The sequence below is a fragment of the Lynx canadensis genome, chromosome F2 (genome assembly GCF_007474595.2).
Source record: "Lynx canadensis isolate LIC74 chromosome F2, mLynCan4.pri.v2, whole genome shotgun sequence".
Taxonomy (NCBI): Eukaryota; Metazoa; Chordata; class Mammalia; order Carnivora; family Felidae; genus Lynx; species Lynx canadensis.
The window spans coordinates 2,802,654-2,820,988 of NC_044320.2; the positions used below are offsets into that span (position 1 = coordinate 2,802,654).

Genomic DNA, 18,335 nt, shown 5'->3' on the forward strand with positions numbered 1-18,335 from the left:
CAGGCGTACTCCCACCTTGGGACTTTGCACATGCTGTTCCCTCTGCCCAGAACCTGCAAGCCTCCCTCCCTCTCCTCCTCTGTCTTTATTCAAAGTCACCTGCTCAGTGGGGTCCTGCTAAAATTTCACCCGATCTAAAATTTCAACCTCCTCAGTCACACACAGTTCATCTGCCCCTTCCCGGCCCTGGTTTTTGTCCCCTGCCCTGGAGCTCCCCGGCCACCATCTCATATCTTGTTTGAGGGGCCTGGCTCCCTGTCCAGAAGCTCCCAGGGCAGGAATTCGGGTCCTTGTTCACAGCTGGGTCCCCGGCACCCCAGCGCGGGGACCACACTCCACCCTCGGGGAGAGTTTTCAGGACGGCGGCTGAAGGCGTCTCCTTGAATCTCAAACTGCCCCAGGGCTGCCCCAGGCGTGTGCCCGGCAGTTGACCGAACCGGGTGCACCAGGACTGAAATGCAGACTTGCTTTGGCCAGAGAAAGTCCTCCGGCAGGGAGACGGTGTGGCGGGGGTGGGGGACCACAGGCACGAGACGTCCCCGCCACATCGTGGCTTCTGCAGGACAGACGAGAGCCGTGCCGGCTGTCACAGCGTGGCCACCCTTGCTCTGCCGCTATTGACTCCGGGCCACCTGCAGGGGATCGGTCAGGGGCTTTATTCTTCATGGTGAAAAATATATGCATTTAGAATCAGCCGTTGGACTCAGTTTCCATGACTCTAAATTTGGTAACATCCAAAGCATCGCAGGCTGGAGCCAGTCGAACACAGGCCTCTCTCTCTCCGTCAGGGCGCTGGCCTTGGCCCTGTGATGTCGCGGGGCATCCTCCCAGCCCGGGGAACCCCGACAGGACAGGGCGTGCTCTTCTCTCTTCTTCCCTCGCCCTCCGCGGCCGGGGGAAAGCAGTGAGGACACAGCGCTCAAGCTCGCTTCTCCTGGGGCTCCCTCCCAAGCACGTCCGGGATGCCGCAGGTGGGTGACACACAGCAGGTGTCTGTGACACCCTCAGCACCGTCTTCCGGCCAAAGCATGTGCTGTGGCGTGGGGGGCAGTGTGGTTCCATCTTGGTGAAAAGAGCGTCATTTAAAAAAATCTGTTTCTGATCGTCAGTTCCTTGTATTTGATTACGGATTATGGTTAATAGAGCACCTTATGAACCATGAGGTTGAAGAGGGTACGTAGGAGACTGCTGGTCTCCCAATATCCATCAACCCCTTCTTCCTTATTAACAGAACCGTCACATTGCTGGGGATGGCGATGCATCCAGCTGAAAAAACGATATTTCCCAGCCTTCCTTGGAAAGAGGAGTGAGCGAGGAGCCATGCGTGAGCCTTCTAGGAAAGTCTGAATGCACGACCCTCCTCCTTATTTCTCCTTCCTGTTCCCCGGAGCTAGGATGTGATGGCTGGATCTCTAGCAGCCACTTTATACAAGGTGATGGGAAGGCAGAGAAGAAGATGAGCAGAAAGATCAAACCGTGTAGTTCCAGATTTTTCTAACATGAGAGAGAAACAAATCTTTATCTTGCGTAAACTGCTGTCATTAGAGGTTTTCGGTCATCCGTCGCCTAGCCTTAGTGGCTCTACAGGTATAATCCTAACCTTCATTACATAGAAAGCAGCACTGAGCACCTACCACGGGCTGGTCCCCAAGTTGGGACTTCTACATACACTGGCTCGGGAGTTCTCACAGTGGCTCTGTGAGGCAGGTGTCATTGCCCCTTGCGTCGGGGAGGAGACTGAGATCAGAGAGAGACAATGACTTGCCAAAATGGATAGCCAAGGCAGAACAGAAGCCGTCCTGACCATGGTGTCCCTCCTGTTCCAGCCTAAACGCTTAATGGCGGAGTTGGAGGCATCTGGAAACAATAGTGAGAAAGCTATTTGGGGGTGAGCAGAGTTTCCTGACCCCTCCCTCCCCAACCACTGTATTGAGGGCTTCTCTGTTCACAGCGGTCAGTCATCTGAACCATCGGGGACTGAGTTTCCTCGCCCTTGAAGCGGGCGGGGTCGGGTGGGGCTGGGCTCAGCCATCAAACCCCCTCCCCACTCTCCCCTCTGGGATTCTAGCACTGTCCCCTCTCGGACTTGCACCCGTTTTGCCTGTTTTTGACCCTCTCCGTCCCACAAAGGGGGCAACCCCAGAAGAGCTAACGGAGCCCCTGTCCAGGCTGGGAGGGAACCTTTCCTGTAGTTTGAGAACCTTCTGTCAGGCGCGAGGGCCGTGGAAGCGAAAGAGGAAGTGTCCGTCTGTTTACCTCCCTCTGGTGACCTCATGCTTCCTTGCTTTGTGCAGAACTGGGTGTCGGGCGGCCCGCCCATCCCCTGGGAGCTCCTCACCCAGCCCTGCTCAGGAAGGGGCACATCCCGGCGCCTGGCCAGCCCTCCTGCAGACAGGAAACGCTGGTGTGGGGCTGGTCCCTTCAGAGGGCTCTCTTTGCTCTGTAAAGGCCATCCGGCTTGCCGCTGGAGAGGACTCACTCCTCGAGGTCCGTCAGGTCCTGTCGATCCGCGTATCCCAGGGTGGACCTCAGGGCAGTGGGAGGAGCCGGGCTGGAGGGAACCGCAGGTGAGTCTGGGAGGCCTCTCAGGGCTCAGGAACCCCAGAAGGGACAGGTTCTAGCCCCAGCTTTGCATTGAGAAGCCGAATGACCCAGGGCAAGCCACCTGCTTCTAGGAGCTGCATTTCTCATCAGGAAGGTGGGAATCAGGTGGCCCCCGGGCCCTATGTTGGTCCCGGGGCACCACTGGCCGACGACACAGCTTGGAGCAGCTCAAGGCCTTGGTTTCTCCGTCTGTCAAACGAACAGGTGGAAACGGCTTGGACCAGAGAGAAAACTGGGCAGCACGGACTTCAAGTGCCCGCTAAAACTGAGAGCGTGCCTGCTGAGTCCGTGATAAATAACTACACGTCCACACTGGTCTGCACACAGTAGGCGCAAGTCAACGCAGGCATGCCAGGCCACTTTGCAGGGGACACAGCAGCGGAGACGCTAGGCGCTGAGTCGGGCATTCACAGCCTCACCCACCCACCTCACTACGTGCCAGGCCCGGGCAGGTGCCGGAGTTACGGCCACCAACCAGAGGGGCGCAACCTCCTCTCTTTTGGACCTTACGTCCCGGCAGGTGGAGGCCAAACCTAAAACAAAGGCATCAATGAAATCATCTCAGTTTGCGTCAAAGGCTGGGATGCGGGGGGAAGCGGCCAAGGGAGCTGAAGCTTAGGTGATGAGAGGGGCGGATTAGCGAAGATCTGGGGAGGGCACTGTGGGAGGACAGACTGCTGGGGCAGAGCCCCTGATGGGACCCATCGGTCGTGTCCAGTGTGGCTGGAGAGTGCGCGGAGCAGGAAGAGAGGAGGCCGTGGGCAGGGCCAGATGAGGCAAGGCCTTCCTCGTCAGGGTGGAGAGGCTGACTTCACTCTGAGTGTAATCGGCAAAAATCAGCGGTTTTCAACCAGGGAGCAACGTGGGTTGGGACACGGCCTCTGCTGTTCACTAGCTCTGCGCCAGGCTCTCCTTACCGTCTCTGTGCCTCAGTGTCCCCTTCTGGAGGACGGGACCCCTATTACTACCTACTTCCCCTGGTTTTGGCGAGCGTCTCCAGGGACGAGGCTGGTTGTACGTGCACACAGTACCAAGCAGCGTACGTGCTCAGGAAATGTCAACGTGAGGGTTTTTCTTTTCTGTTTTGTTTTGTTTTAAGTTTATTTCTTTATTTTTGAGACAGCAAGCAAGCAGGGGAGGAGGGGAGAGAGAGAGAGAGAGAGAGAGAGAGAGAGAGAATCCTAAGCAGGCTCCACGTTGCCCGTGCAGAATCTGCCGCAGGAGCTCGAACCCACAAACCCTGAGATCATGACCGGAGCTGAAGTCGGACGCCCAACCGACTGAGCCACCCAGGCGCCCCCAACATGGTGGTTTTTATTTACGTATTTGTTTTATTTTTGAAGGATTTAAAAAAAAATTTTTTTAAGGTTTATTTATTTTTCAGAGACAGAGAGAGACAGAACGTGAGCAGGGGAGGGGCAGAGAGAGAGGGAGACACAGAATCCGAAGCAGGCTCCGGGCTCCGAGCCGTCAGCACAGAGCCCGACGCGGGGCTCGAACTCACGGACCGCGAGATCATGACCTGAGCCGAAGTCGGACGCCCAACCGACTGAGCCACCCAGGCGCCCCCAACATGGTGGTTTTTAAACATGACTTAAAAGCTTTGACACTCATCCCACAAGAGCAGGGGTCTGTGTCCTGTCCCCGCCAGTCTGTTTGGTGAGTGGGTGAGTGTGCAGCAGAGGCCTTGGGGGCTGGGTCACAAAAGCCCGAGTACCTTCTGTCTGGTGCCCGAATAGGGCTGCTCTCCAGACGCTTCCCCCTGGTACGCTCCCTCCCGAAATGTGGGCGCCGTGTGGCGAGGAAGCGAGGTCCCTGGTGAGGCCACACGACAGACTCCGCGGCCAGTCTCAGCTGAGCCCCCGCTGGCAGTCGCATTGGCGTGTGAGTGAAGAAGCCCGCGGGCGACTCCAGCTGCTGAACTGGCCCCGTCAGGCGAGTCCCCCCAGCTGAGGCCGCAGCTGAGGCCGGAGACAAGCTGAACCCTCCCAGCCCCGTCCAGAGTCTCCGAGCACAGCAGCGTGTTGGCAAGTTCTGGGGGTTGGCACTCAGCCACAGATAATGGGGACAGTCTGCCACCGTTGTGACGGCGGCCATGCCCACCGCCCTTCTCCTGGTCTACACTGTCCTCACATCTCAGGACACCCTGGGGACTTGTCTTATCTCCAGCATCCAATTTGGGTCTTTAACCATAGATAATATAGATTTGTGGCTGGAGAACTTGTTTGTTTTTTTTTTTTATTTTTTCTTTTTATTATCTTTAAAAAATATTTATCTATGTCTTTATTTTTAAAGTTTATTTATTCTGAGAGAGACAGAGCCAGAGCGAGTGGGGGAGGGGGCAGGGAGAGGGAGAGAGAAAGGACCCCGGCCGGGCTCCTTACTGCCAGCGCAGAGCCCGACATGGGGCTCGAACTCGTGAAACTGTGCGATCGTGACCTGAGCCGAAGCCAAGAGTCGGATGCTTAACCGACTGAACCACCCAGGTGCCCGAGAACCTGCTTTTTGTTTTATTTTATTAATTTTTAAAAATTTTTTTAATTTTTTCATGTTTATTTTTGAGAGAGACAGAGACAGAATGCGAGTGGGTTAGGGGCAGAGAGAGAGGGAGACGCAGAGTCTGAAGCAGCCTCCAGGCTCTGAGCTGTCAGCACAGAGCCCGACGCAGGGCTGGAACTCATGAGCTGTGAGATCATGACCTGAGCTGAAGTCAGACGCTCAACCGACTGAGCCAGCAAGGTGCAATGTTTATTTATTTTTGAGAGAGAGAGAGCGTGAGCAGGGGAGGTGCAGAGAGAGAGGGAGACACAGAATCCGAAGCAGGCTCCAAGCTCCAAGTTGTCAGCACACAGCCTGACGCGGGGCTCGAACTCACAGACGGTGAGATCATCACCTGAGCTGAAGTCGGACGCTCAACCGACTAAGCCACCCAGGCGCCCCAGAACCTGCTTTTTAAAAAGGAGAATTCTTTGCTTCAAATGAAAGCTTAGGCAAATGGAAGTGGAATGAGGGTGATGAGCCCAGAGTGACCCTCCCCTGCAGCCCCCCACCTCCTGCCACGGCGGCCCCCGGGGCAGTCCGGGAACTAATGACTAACCAAAGGACACTCGTGGGACGCAGTAGGGGCATAACAATGATTCAGCAGTCTCATCCTCCGCAGGAATCAGGACATGTGAGTGCTGGTCTGGCTCTGTCCGCCTGGTATACCTCAGTTTCCCCACCAGGGAAATGAGGGGCCTGAGCTCAGTGCTCTGAGGCTGCGCAGGCGGGACCTGCTGGAGGTGTGGCGGCCAGGGTCAGGGATGCTACTCTGGCCAACCTCTGCTTGACTGCAGGCCGGGCATTTCCCACTCCAGCGTGGGGTTCCTCCTCCGTCTGGAGGTCAAGGGTGGAGTCACATGCTCTGACACCAGGGGGGCGTCTGTGACCACCCTGCCTCCTGCCTCTGGCCACAGCCAGGGTCATGGGGCGCCCAGCCACGACTCTGGGCAGGCCTGGAGGAGGAGGAGGAGGAGGAGGGCCCAAGGTCGGGCCGGAAACAGATTCCTGCGGGGTCTGGACCAGTGGCCACTCTGGTCTCTCACAGGCCCAACATCCAAAGAAAAGAGAGGAGGACCTACAAGTAGGGAAATTCTGGGTTTTTATTCATTTCTATTTTGTTATGGTTCTCTAAACCCGTGGTTCTCAACTGGGGAAGTTTTGTCCCCAGGGGATATTTGGTAATTTCTGGAAACGTTTTGATGTCACAACGGCAGAAGGCAGTGCCGATGGCACCTAGTGGGTAGAGACCACGGGTGCTGCTGAGGTCCTGACACGTACAGACCAGTCCCCGCAACGAAGGATCCTCCGCCCCAAATCTCGATAGTGTCAAGGTTGAGAAGCCTTGGTCTTAACCAAATCCTGTCCACCCCCCCCACATCTCACCTCCTCCAGGAAGCCTTCCTTGGTCTGCTGTCCTTAATTATTCCTATTGGCCTTTAATCAGGTTTTCCAATGTTCTCAGTTGTAGCAATAGCGACACAACTTTCCCATAAGGGGAACGGCGTCCACCATCTTAAAAATCATCTTTTATTTGTTCACTTTTGTATGGTAAGGTAAAACACATCTACAGAGAAACGCACATAGCATACGCACAGCTTAGTGAAGTGTCCTAAACCGAACCCCCTTTGACTATCCTCCAGGCCCAGAAAGAAAACTTTGTTGCCCCTGGAGCCTCTCAAGTTGGCTCATGACAGTCGTGGTCCTACCTGCCCTTCGTCAACCACTGTCCTCTATGGAAACGTCTTCACTATGGGTTTTGCTTTTATAGTTTGGTGTCCCATTAGCCGTCTCTAGACAGGATTGTTTTAAAGTTTGTTTATTTTGAGAGAGGGAGAGAGAGCGTGAGCAGGGGAGGGGCAGAGAGACAGAGAGAGAGCGAGAGCGAGAGAGGCAGAGAGAGCTCAACACGGGGCTTGAACTCATGAGCCTTGAGATCACGACCTGAGCCAACATTAAGAGTCGGACGCTTAAGCGACTAGGCGCTCTGGACAAGAGAGTTTGATTGCGCCCTTTTGAAATACTTGAGTCTTTCGGTTGTCGGTTGGGAGACAGTGAATTGGCCTGAACGTCCCCCTCCCCGGGTGACCAATCAGGGGTTTGTTTAATCGCTACGAACCACGGATGCGGACGTGGTTAAAAGTTTCGATCGGTTGCAAGTACTGTCCTTGTTCAAGCTGGAATTGCCCACCTCTGGCCAGCGGACAGCTCTGCAAGTTGGATCCAGAGAGCTTTCGACATGACCCTGGTCTGTGACAGCTTTCTTGCCCTCTGGTGGGTCAAGGTATTCCAGGCCCACCGGGTATACTTCCCGCCCCAGACCTGGAATCAGCTATTTCTCCGAAAAGTCCCGGTTTATTTTGGTAGGAAATTGTGTTTCAAGACCACACTGTGGACTCCAGGGACGCTCCTTTCTTTTTCTTTCTTTCTTTCTTTCTTTCTTTCTTTCTTTCTTTCTTTCTTTCTTTCTTTCTTCTTTCTTCTTTCTTCTTTCTTTCTCTTTCTTTCCTTCTTTCTTTTCATGTTATTTTTGAGAGAGAGAGAGAGAGAGAGAGAGAGAGAGAGAGCATGAGCAGGGGAGGGGCAGAGAGCGAGGGAGACACAGAATCTGAAGCGGGCTCCAGGCTCTGAGCCGTCAGCCCAGAGCCCAATGGGGGACTTGAACTCATGAACCACAAGATCATCAGCTGAGCTGAAGTCAGATGCTTAACCGACTGAGCCCCCCAGGCGCCCCGATACACCAGTATTTCTTAACTATGAAGTGCTTCATGAGTTCAAACTGATACTTCCAATCCCAAATCCAAGCCTACAGTGTTTTGACTTTAAAGTCTTGTCTTACACCTGCTACCCCTTTTCTCCCACATCCAGAATTCAGGCTGCAAGGATGCAGGGGATAATGAAATCACAGCATCTCGTGTTACTGCCACAGGTGTGGCCACGGAGACAACCCGCTGTCTCAGGCTCTCTCCCTCTTTGCTCCCGTGTCCGAGTTTCACCTGCGCCTGCTGTCCTCGGTCCTCATAGGCGTCCCTTGCTTAGCCTTGATTCTAGAGCTGACCTTCCCTCATGACTTTGCCTGGTTGCCTGCAGCTCTTTCTCTAGACGATTCTTCGGAACCCTCAGACCCCGGGGTAACAGTCCCTGACTGCCGCTGGCATGTGTGTTTCCTGCTGGACGGTCTGTTCTGCTGGAGGCTCGGCATTCGGCTCACATCCGCTTCGTCGAGTCTCTTAAGTGTGCTTCCCCACTTTTCTTCTGCAGAACGCGTTGCCACAGAAAAGTCTGAAGACAATCGAATTATTCCTGTAGGTCCCTTGCTCTTTTTACCCAAATTCCTGGAGGATTTTTTTCCTTTTTTTTTTTTTTTTTAAAGATTGATGATTTTACTAGAATGTGTCTTAGTGTTGGTTATTCTGGGTCGGTATTCTCAAGGGGCCCCTGGGTGGCTCAGTCGGTTAACCGTCTGACTCTTGATTTCGGCTCAGATCACGATCTCGAGGTTCGTGAGTTCGAGCCCCGTGCTGGGCTCTGCACCCACGTCACGGAACCTGCCTGGGATTCTCTCTCTCCCTCTCTCTCTGCCCCTCCCCTGCTCGTGCTCTCTTCTCAAATAACCACTAAAAAATACGTATTTTCAAACACACGGTGCTCTCTCTTGACCCCCTTCTCGCAGGGGTGCCTGTTACCCACATGTTGTGTCTTCTCTGTCAGCTGACCTCGGGGCGGTGAGGGTTCTGCCTTCTCTGGTTCTCTGGAACGCTTTTCACCTGTGTCTTTGTTTCTTTTTGATTTTAAGAACGTTCCCCCCGTTCGCCGTTTTATTTCTCGTAAGGCTTTATCCACTGTGTTCTTTCTAGTTTAGACTTTATTTCTGAAATTGCTTTTTCCCTTCATTTTAAATCTTTCCTGAGTGTTGTCTCCTTGGCTTTTCATTTCTGCTTGACACTGCTCTGTTCCTGGCTTTTACCGTGTCTTTAACAGCTCACTCTGCAATGCACGGTAGGTTATCTTTCTCCGTTTTCGCTTCCTGTGGGTCACTTCCGGGTCCTGAACACTGGTAGGTCACAACTTGGATCTGGTTTGCGGTTTGTCTTCCTAGAAGGCTCTCATTGTCTACCTGGGGTGTTGGTGTTCCTTTTATTCTCTCTTTTTTAAATAATAACTCCGCATGGAATTTTATGTCAGTGTTTTCCTGTGGCTCCTATTTGGGCGCGATGAGTTGGTTTCTGAGCTTTTAGGTGTCGTGGTCCCGGGCGGCTGCTCTAATTCTCCTGGAGCCAGAGACACCTGGTTTGGTGCCTGAACGTGGGGCTCCACGGGACTCGGCCCTCACACCTCCCTTGCAGCCCCTCGCACTTGCCTGCTTTTGGATGGCGAGACCCCGCAGGGCCGAGGCTGTGCGTGCTCCCCAGTGCGTTCCCGCGGCCACTTGAGGGCCGTCCCATTCTCGGGTCCCTCAGCTGCCCGGCTGCACCTTCCTTTCCGCCCCCGTAGGTGTAGACACCTGACGTGCAGGTCTAGGGTCCTTTGGAAAGGCCCGGCCGGCCTGCGCACCTCCAGGCCGAGCCCCACCCTGCAGGAGGGGTGAAGTGATGACCTCCAGGGGGGCTTAGGTAAAGCGAGACCAGAGGGGCCTGAGCCCCCTTTCCCGGGTAAAACCTGAAAACGCTAAATGTATCCCCGCCTGCTTCTGTGTTGGGGTTCGTGGAGACATCTTTAGCTGAGTCTTGTCACAAACGCTGTTCTTTGGTTTTGCCCTCTACTCGTCCTTTTTGTAACGTGGGGATCCGGAGATATTTAAAATTAGCTACCCCGAAACTTTACAAGTCCTTCTGTTTCTCTGCCTGTCTCATCGGTTCCTCCCAGTAACCCAGACGCAGGGAGCAGTGTCCCACGTGACAGGCCAGAGGGTGAAGCAGCCTGCCCTCCGCCCTCACCTGGCAGGTGGCTGGAGACGACATCACGGGCCATGAGAGCACCTGGCCCTGCACCTGACGCCTAGTGAGCCGTCAGGCTTCCCTCACTCGCTGAGTGCCTACTATGTGCCAGGCTCCTCGCGAGGATGGAGTGGGCACCTCATTCTCTGGGCATCTCGGGCTGGCCCCCCCCCCCCGGCACCTGCTGATTCTGCACCCAGACACCTGGCTGACCAGCCACGGCCCCAGGTGGGGCCACACCGCCACTCCCTGGACGACAAAATACGGTGTGGTCTCTACCTTCTCCCACGCCCATCCAATGTCCATACAGCTAGAGCCCTCTGCATGCCTGACAGGACCAGGGCCAGGACGAGCCCCTGGATGGGACATTCTGGAGCCTCTGGCCCTTCTTCATCTCTGTCTCTCTGGCCGTATCAGAGCAGTTCTGTGTGTGGGCTGATGTTCATGAGATAGCAACCACTTTGGGTTTCCCCTAGACTTCCTGCCACCTGCAGCACCTCCCGGATCCAGCCACAGCCTGGGCGAGTGTTCAGAGCTCCTGGCCCCGGGGACGGGTGATGCAGCGATTCACAGAGCAGGCTCCGCATGCCTCCACGCTCTGCAGGAACACATGGACGGGACGCACCTGCCCGCCACCCCCCAAGTCTGCCTCTAACAGAGGGAGGGCCAGCCCACTTCTGTCCCCAGCTGAGTCCCCTGTGACGGTGGGGTGGGGGTGATGAAACCCCAGAAAATTCAGGGGGAACTGAGGACAGGGGGAACTGAAGCCCTTTCCTGCACCTTGGCTCCAGGCCTGAGGCAGCTCAGAGCATGACGGAGCATGGTCTCCGCGGGCACGGCCGTGGGCAGACCCACGGGGCACTCAGCTATTCTCTGTAGGGACCAACGCCCAGGGTGACAGAAATGAGGTCAGTTCAGCAGTGTCAGGGCGGATCGATGACAGCTCCGAGGGTTAGAGAGCCCACGCCCATTCCCCACAGCCTGGAGCCCAGCACAGAGGGGCAGCCGTAGGGGACCAGGCCTAAGCCCAACCCCGGGGAACCAACTGGCCACAAACCACGCTGCATGGAGCCCCGGATCATGTGCAGCGCCTGGCCCTTAGCAGGAGCCGATCCCATTTGTGGGGCCAGAAATCCCACGGAAACTAACAAGATACTCTGTCTGACAGATCAAGAAGCAGGGTATCGTGGTCCGGTCACCCAGCAAGACGGTGGTGATGCCGGGGTCTGGCCTGGGGTTCTCTGAGCCTGGACCCAGCCTGCTACCTTTTCTCACGTGCCCCCGAGTGGGCCTCCAGCGCCAGCTCTCAGCTGGTCCAGATGTGGCAACATGGCCTGGACAGGCCACAGGGGCCCCGCGGCCAAGAGAAGGTGCCGCTGTTCCCAGGGAGGCCTGGGCCCTTGCTGGGGCAGGGAGGGGAAGCGAGTCCCAGGTGGGTGCCGCGTGGCTCAGCAAGGCAGAGTGTTCTGGAGGGAAGGACCTCCCACCCCGTCCCGGTCCCTGGAAGGCCCCTGCCCCTCCACCCCCAACCCGCCCCTGGAAGAGGAAAAGCCTCACAAACCGGTTCCCCAGGGTCTGGCCTGGCCCTGGGCCCCAGCCGTCCCCCTGCCTGGGTTGGGTTTGACTTCCTGATGGTGGGGGTGGGGCTACCTGGGCCCCTCCCACTCTCAATTCAAGCCCCTGCAGACCGCCAGGGGCTGCTCGCTGGTTCACCAAATCCTGATTGTGCACCTGCAAGGCGCAGGCTCTGGTCCGGGTGGGGGTGTGTAGGGAGCTGAGGTCCGGGGCGGAGACGGCAACGGGCGAGATGAGGCACTAACAGCCGCAGCTGAGTGGCAGGTGCTGTTCTAAGCGGTCTGTTTATTACAAGGCAGGTGACGGGCAGGTTCTCCCGATGTAGGCACATTATTGTCTCTGCAGATGAGCGTCTGAGGCCCGGAAAAGTGTCATAGCTTCCCAGGGTCTCACGGCCAGGACGTGGCTGCCGTGGACCGCATGCTGTGTCATCCCCAAACCGTGGTGACACCGTAACCCCCAGGGGGGTAGTGTAAGGAGGTGGGGCGTTGGCAGGTCATCGGGTCAGGAGGGCGGAGCACAGAGAGAAGCCTGTGGACCAGGAAGAGGGCCCTCGGCCAGAACCCCACCCTGCGGGCTCCCCGCTCTCAGACTCCCCGCCTCCAGACCGAGGACAGATGTCTGGTTTAAGTCCCCTCCCGCGGCCCCCCTCCGTCGGTGGCGCTCATTACAGCAGCCCAAGCTGGCCGAGCAGGGGCCTCCCGAACCCCAAGTCCGTGGCAGATACAGAAAATAAATAGTATGTTGGGCGATGGTAAGTGCAGAGCAGAAAAGTCAGCGTGTGTGCGCGTGTTCCTATCTCTGTGCACGGGGACGTGTATCGCCGTGTATGTGCGTGTGCACACGCGTGTGGGCCCCAGCGTGTCTGTGTGTGCATGCGTGCGTGTGCGTCTTTGTATCTCAGGGTGCGGGTGTGAGTGTGTCCCCGTGTGCCCTGCGCACGCCCGTGTCTGGGCATGTTGGGGGAGGTTGGCGCCCGTCTCACGGCCGGCACCGGCCCCCCGTGGAAGCTCCCACTTGACCCGGCTTGCGCCGCGGGCTTTCCCAGGCACGCGAGGCCACCTCTGTCTCCTCTGTCTTCACTCCCCTTTCTGTGCCCGGGGCCTCAGCTGGGGAGTCCGGCCCTGGCAGTGAGAAAAGTGGTGAGGAGGAGGCCAGCAGTGGGACTCCCGCTGGGCGCCGTGCCAGGGCCTTCGGGGCATCTCCCCCAATCCTCCCGAACCAGGAAACCTCCTTGTGCCCACGTGACAGACCAGGGGTCTGAGGCCAGCGGAAGCAGAGTTACAGGACCAGGGTCCCAGAGAACAGCCTCCCTGCACCGCGTCCCCTGCCACCAGACCTGGGGGTGGCTTGCCCCGGGGCACACGGACCTGGAAGCCAGTCTCCTCTCTGCTGCAGCCCAGGCGGACGGGCCCATTCGTTCGTTCACCATGCATTCGTTCTCTAGATGAGGCGGCAGGTGGTGCCCTGAGCCCAGAGGAGTGGCAACCCCGGGGGCAGGGGCTGCACTTCGCTCCCGGTCTGCTCCTGCACTGAGGGAGGGACAAGAACACTCCCCTTGACAGGGGGCCGGGAGATCAGAGCCAGCCCTCCCCACCCCCACCTGTGGGAGGATGAGGCCGCCTGAGCAAGCAGACGGACATTGTCACTGGAAGACCCCAGGGGTGGAGCCAGGGCCCCATCACCCACCCGGCGGACTCACCCTGGCAGCTGGGCCGTGGCTCCCACCGGACGGGGTTGCACCTGGGTGGGCTTGGCAGGGAAATCTGCCATGTGGGAGGCCCTCCCTGCTCGTGTAAGTGGCACGCATGGGGAGGTGCCCGGAAGCCTGCCGTTTGGAGATACCCCGGTGTAGACAGGCGCGCCATGACCGGCTGTCGGGGCGGGTGAGTAGATGAGAGGTGCTCGGGTACTGAGCCCCTCTGCACGCTCACGTGTTTGTGCTGTTCCCGCCCTTGGCACATAGTAGCTGCTCCGTAAGGATGTACTAAGCGAGTAAGTAACAGAGGATTTGTTCTGCTTGGTGGCACTGGGATTCCAGGGGGTTCTTCTTTCTTTTTCGCCTATTAAAAACAATTTTTTTTTTTTGCAACAATTACACAGACTTTTCAACGTGAGAAAAAAAAAACCCACAGTGATTTCAAAACTTTGTCGCTGTACATCTGGCCACAGGGACGGGAAGGGGCTTTTGGGCAAAAGCAGCTTGCAAGTCCCCTAGGGTCACAATGACCAATGTGACATCTGCATGTGGCCGAGCTGTGTATCAGCCTGGAAAGAACCGCGCCGTGGGGAGCCGGGAGAGCAGTCCTTCCTTTGCTCGTGTCCGAAGACGGGGCTGTGGGGCACAAGAGACGTAGGGCTCCAGAGCAGCTCCCTTCACTCCCGGGGCCTCAGTTTTCCCACCCGTGAGATGGGCTGATGGCAGAGCCCTCTGTCCGTGATGAGAAGGGGCGGTTGCCATCCCCCGGGCCTGGCCCCTCCCCCTCCCCCGCCACCCGCCGTGTGCTCAGGGTGGTCTCATTTCCTTCCCTTCTCCTGCCCTGCTGCTCAGGCTTCAGCAAAACTTTGCTGACGCTTGTTCCTTTCTGCAAGGTCACGAGCTGTGGCACAGGCACCCAGTTCCCACATCACTGAAGCTGCCCAAGGAGGGGTACAGGGCAGGGAGGGTCCTCGACCTGGAGCAGGGCTGACCCTCAGCCCAGGGCTGGGTCTCCACTCTGCCCCTAGCAGCGGGCACCGCACCCCTCTGTAACGGGCTCTCAAGACGGCTCACTCTTCCCATGGGTGGCTGTGCCCAGAGGACCCTCGAGCCCCGGCCCAACCTCCTGCATGACCGCAGCTCTGCCCGCAGCCCCTGTCCCCGCAGCCTGTCCTTCTCTGCAGGCCCAGCTGGCCCCGAGCAGAGCCAAAGCCCAAGGAAGGAGCTCAGGTCCTGTAGTGGCTGCTTCTTTTCCTTGTTGTTTGGGAGGAAGAGACGCATGTCAGGAGTAACTTAGGAGGCCTGGGGCCCATCTCTGTGTTCACCTCCTACTCTGCCCGTCCTGCTCCTTGTGGCCTGGCCCGTGCGCCTGCGGTGTCCACGGTGAGGCCTGAGCGCCGTGGACCACTGTGTGTGGGGGCTCGGCGGGACTCCAGGGAGCACAAGGGAAGCTGCCCGCTTCTGTGGGCACTGGGGACGGGCACCTGCCCAGGGGGACGCAGCAACCGCGGTCTGTTTGTGCAGCGCTCCACTCTGCTGGCCGGAACAAAACGCATTTGCGTGCACCACGCACGCAATACAAATTGTACAATTCGGGTGAGTCCGCACAGAAGCCGAATACTCGCATTTAAGTTCCACGATATAAAGATGCGTGACAAAATTCTACATTTTATCTTATTAGCATTATTAATTTTATCAGTACTCAGTCACCAAATCAATGATGTAAAATTTCAATTTTTAATGTTTTGCTACCGACAACGACATCAGCTAGCAAATTAAAAACACCAGAAGTCAGGGGGGTTGAAAGGGACGCGACCAGGTGCCTCTGGGAGCCCCCCACGCTGACTTCAGGCACCCCCGGGGCGGGGAGAGGTGACCCCGTTCCCGACACCACCCGTTCAGACCATGGCGTCTGTGCTTTTCCTTCGCAGCTCGTTCATCCACTCAGCAGCACGCAGGTCCTGGGACGGGGCTGGGAGGAGTCAAGGTGGAGGTCAAGGTGGAGGTCGGGGCCACGGGGGGCACTTCGGGAGGCCAGCAGCTGGCAAGGTGTATGGCGTGACAAGAGTCTCCGGGCGCTAGCGGGCGGCGCACACCCCTTCCCGTCCCCGTGCCTCGGTTTCCTCACGTGCAAACCAAGTGCGTCCCGCTGCTCTGACAATCCAGGCTCCAGGCGGCACCTTCCGCAAACCGGAAGCCCCGAGCCCTCCCTGCCCTTCCTACCGCGTGGTGTGTGCGCCCCCCAGCGGGAACCGGAACAAAGGGGGCCAGGCCTCCTCTAGGGAGAACAAAACCGGCTCTGCCCCTTTGTCCCTTCCAGCTTCCCTGGGGCCTTAGGGATTGCAGCCTCCACACAGGGGCCACACAGCACGGCTCACGGTACCAAACGCACTACCCTTCGACCCCGCCACTCGACGTCTAGGAGTTTTCTCTCAACACGTCTACGCACGCGTGTTGGAGACGGGGAGTTGATCTATGTATCAGGCTCTCCGTGGAATAAATACATGGTGTCAGATAAATACAACGGAAATAACAAATGTGCCGTCACAGGAAGTGGGCATGGTTGCCGGGGCCTGGGGAGCTCAGTCAGTTAAGCGTCAGACTCTTGGTTTTGGCTCAGGTCATGATCTGGAAGTCTGTGAGTTCGAGTCCCACAACAGGCTCTGTGTTGCGTGTGTGGGGCCTGCTTGGGATTCTCTCTCTCCCCCTCTCTCTCTCTCTGCTCCTTCCCCACACACGCTGTCTGTCTCTCTCAAACAAATAAATAAACTTACAAAAGAGAAAAGATGTGGGGCACCTGGGTGGCTCAGGTAAGAGGTTAAGTCAGCTCAGGTCATGATCTCACGGTCTGTGGGTTCGAGCCCCGCGTCGGGCTCTGTGCTGACAGCTCGGAGCCTGGAGCCTGCTTCGGATCCCCTGTCCTCCTCACTCTCTGCCCCTCCCCCGCTCACGCGCGCTCGCTCTCACTCGCTCTCTCTCAAAAATAAATAAAACGGAGTGCGCATGAATTCTCCCAGGAGCCACCGCTCTTCCTCTTCCCATAAGTGGCCTGAGGCGATCTCTGAAAATGGTTCGCTATTCACTTGACCCGGAAAATCCGACAAAATCACGCAAGTCATCAGGGTCAGATCTTCGTGTTCACTTTAAGAACACGCGGGAAACTGCCCAGGCCATCAAGGGTATGCATATCCGAAAAGCCACCAAGTATCTGAACGATGTCGCTTTGCAGAAGCAACGTGTGCCATTCCAACACTGCAATGGTGGAGTTGGTAGGTGGGCCCAGGCCAAACAGCGGGGCTGGACACGGGGTCGGTGGCCCAAAAAGAATGCCGAATTTTTCCTGCACATGCTTAAAAATGCAGAGAGCAGTGCTGCGCTTAGGGTTTAGATGTAGATTCTCTGGTCATTGAGCACATCCAGGTGAACAGAGCCCCCAAAATGCGGCGTAGAACTTACAGGGCTCACGGTCGGATTAGCCCATGCGTGAGCTCTCCCTGCCACATTGAGACGATCCCCACGGAAAAAGAACAGGTTGTTCCTAAACCAGAAGAGGAAGTTGCACAGAAGAAAAAGATATCCCAGAAGAAACTGGAGAAGCAAAAACTTACGGCCCGGGAGTGAATTCTGCATAACATACATGCAAATAAAAGTAAAAACGGAAAAATAAATAAAAAATAAATAAAACATTTACAAACAAAAAAAGTGAGCACGTTCTTCATGAACCCACACGGAGCAAAGGTGCTGAGCTGACACCTTGTTTGGGTCCCCAGCTGTGCTCCCTAGATGAGGGTTGCCAGCAAGAGGGGTGGGTGCTGACCCTGCAGGGCCTCTGGAGGATCAGTTGCATTGCAGCCGTTCCAGGAGAGGGAAGGGAGGCCAGAGCATTCGTTCTCCTCCACCTCCGTCTTTGGCTGAGGACCGCTCTGGGGAGAGGAGGCTCCCCAGCCGCTTCTGAGTCTCTGCATGTGTAGACGAAACGGACTCTGGTAGCCCAAGGTCAGTCCTTCAAATAAGGGCTGCCCACCCTTGGGAGGGAAAGCCCCCCAAGCCAAACTGAAAGAGGGGTGCCTGCGCACACTCACGAAGTCTGAGGAGCTGTGGGCACAGGAGGGCACCGCGCCGATGCCACCTGCTGTGATCATTAAGGACAAAAGCAAGGGCAGAGCAGTGTGCATCCACCCTCATTGTGGGCATAGGTTGCAATGGCTGTGCTGAGCGACTGTCACACTGAGTGACAGTGGCAGCTGCCTCTGCCGAGGCTCGCAGAAGCGGGGGTGATCCGGCAAGTGACTTACTTTTCCTTGTCACCCTTCTGTACTTTTAAAAGAAAATTTTGCACCACGTACAATTTTTACCTGCTCAAAAAATAAAATGATATTAGAAACCAACCTTGCCATGTTGATGACTCAGAACACTTAACACTGTTAAGACAGCAGCACTCTCCAGGTTTGTGTATAAACACTACACAAGCTCTATCAAAATCTTAGACCAGATTAGACCTTCGCTTCCTGGAAACTGCTTTGTCTACGCGTGCAGGGAGCCAGAAGTAGCTAGGGACTCGCATCTCCCTAGAGTTACCTTCTGTGTAGAAATGGACAGGCTGACCCCCAAAAGTCACATGGAAATTGAAGGGACCCAGAAAAAAACCGAAACAATCTTGAAAAAAAAAAAACCAAAACAACAAAGTTGGAAAACTCACACTCTTCGTTTCAAAAGTTACATGAATAATGGTAATCGGAGGCTGTGTGGCACTAGAATCAGTGAATGAATCGGTCGATGGAACAGAATTGAAGGTCCAGAAATAAGCCCTCACGTTTATGGTTAATTGATGTTTGGTAAGGATGGAAAGAATAATTGTTTTCAGCAAACGGTACTGGGACAACTGGATGTCCAGATGCAAATGAACGAAATTGGACCCCTACCTCACACCATCCACAAGAAATAGCTCAAAATGAATCGAATACCTAAATGTAAGGGCAAAA

General features: G+C 56.3%; 1 protein-coding gene across 1 annotated transcript; it reads left to right on the forward strand.

Moving 5' to 3' along the window:
- Nucleotides 1-16,330: 16,330 nt before the first annotated feature.
- On the forward strand, nucleotides 16,331-17,002 carry LOC115506167 (60S ribosomal protein L17-like). The gene is given in 2 exon segments (XM_032591907.1): nucleotides 16,331-16,730; nucleotides 16,733-17,002. Coding segments are annotated over 2 exon segments (552 nt in total). The 5' UTR covers nucleotides 16,331-16,420; the 3' UTR covers nucleotides 16,975-17,002.
- The last annotated feature ends 1,333 nt before the right edge of the window (nucleotides 17,003-18,335 follow it).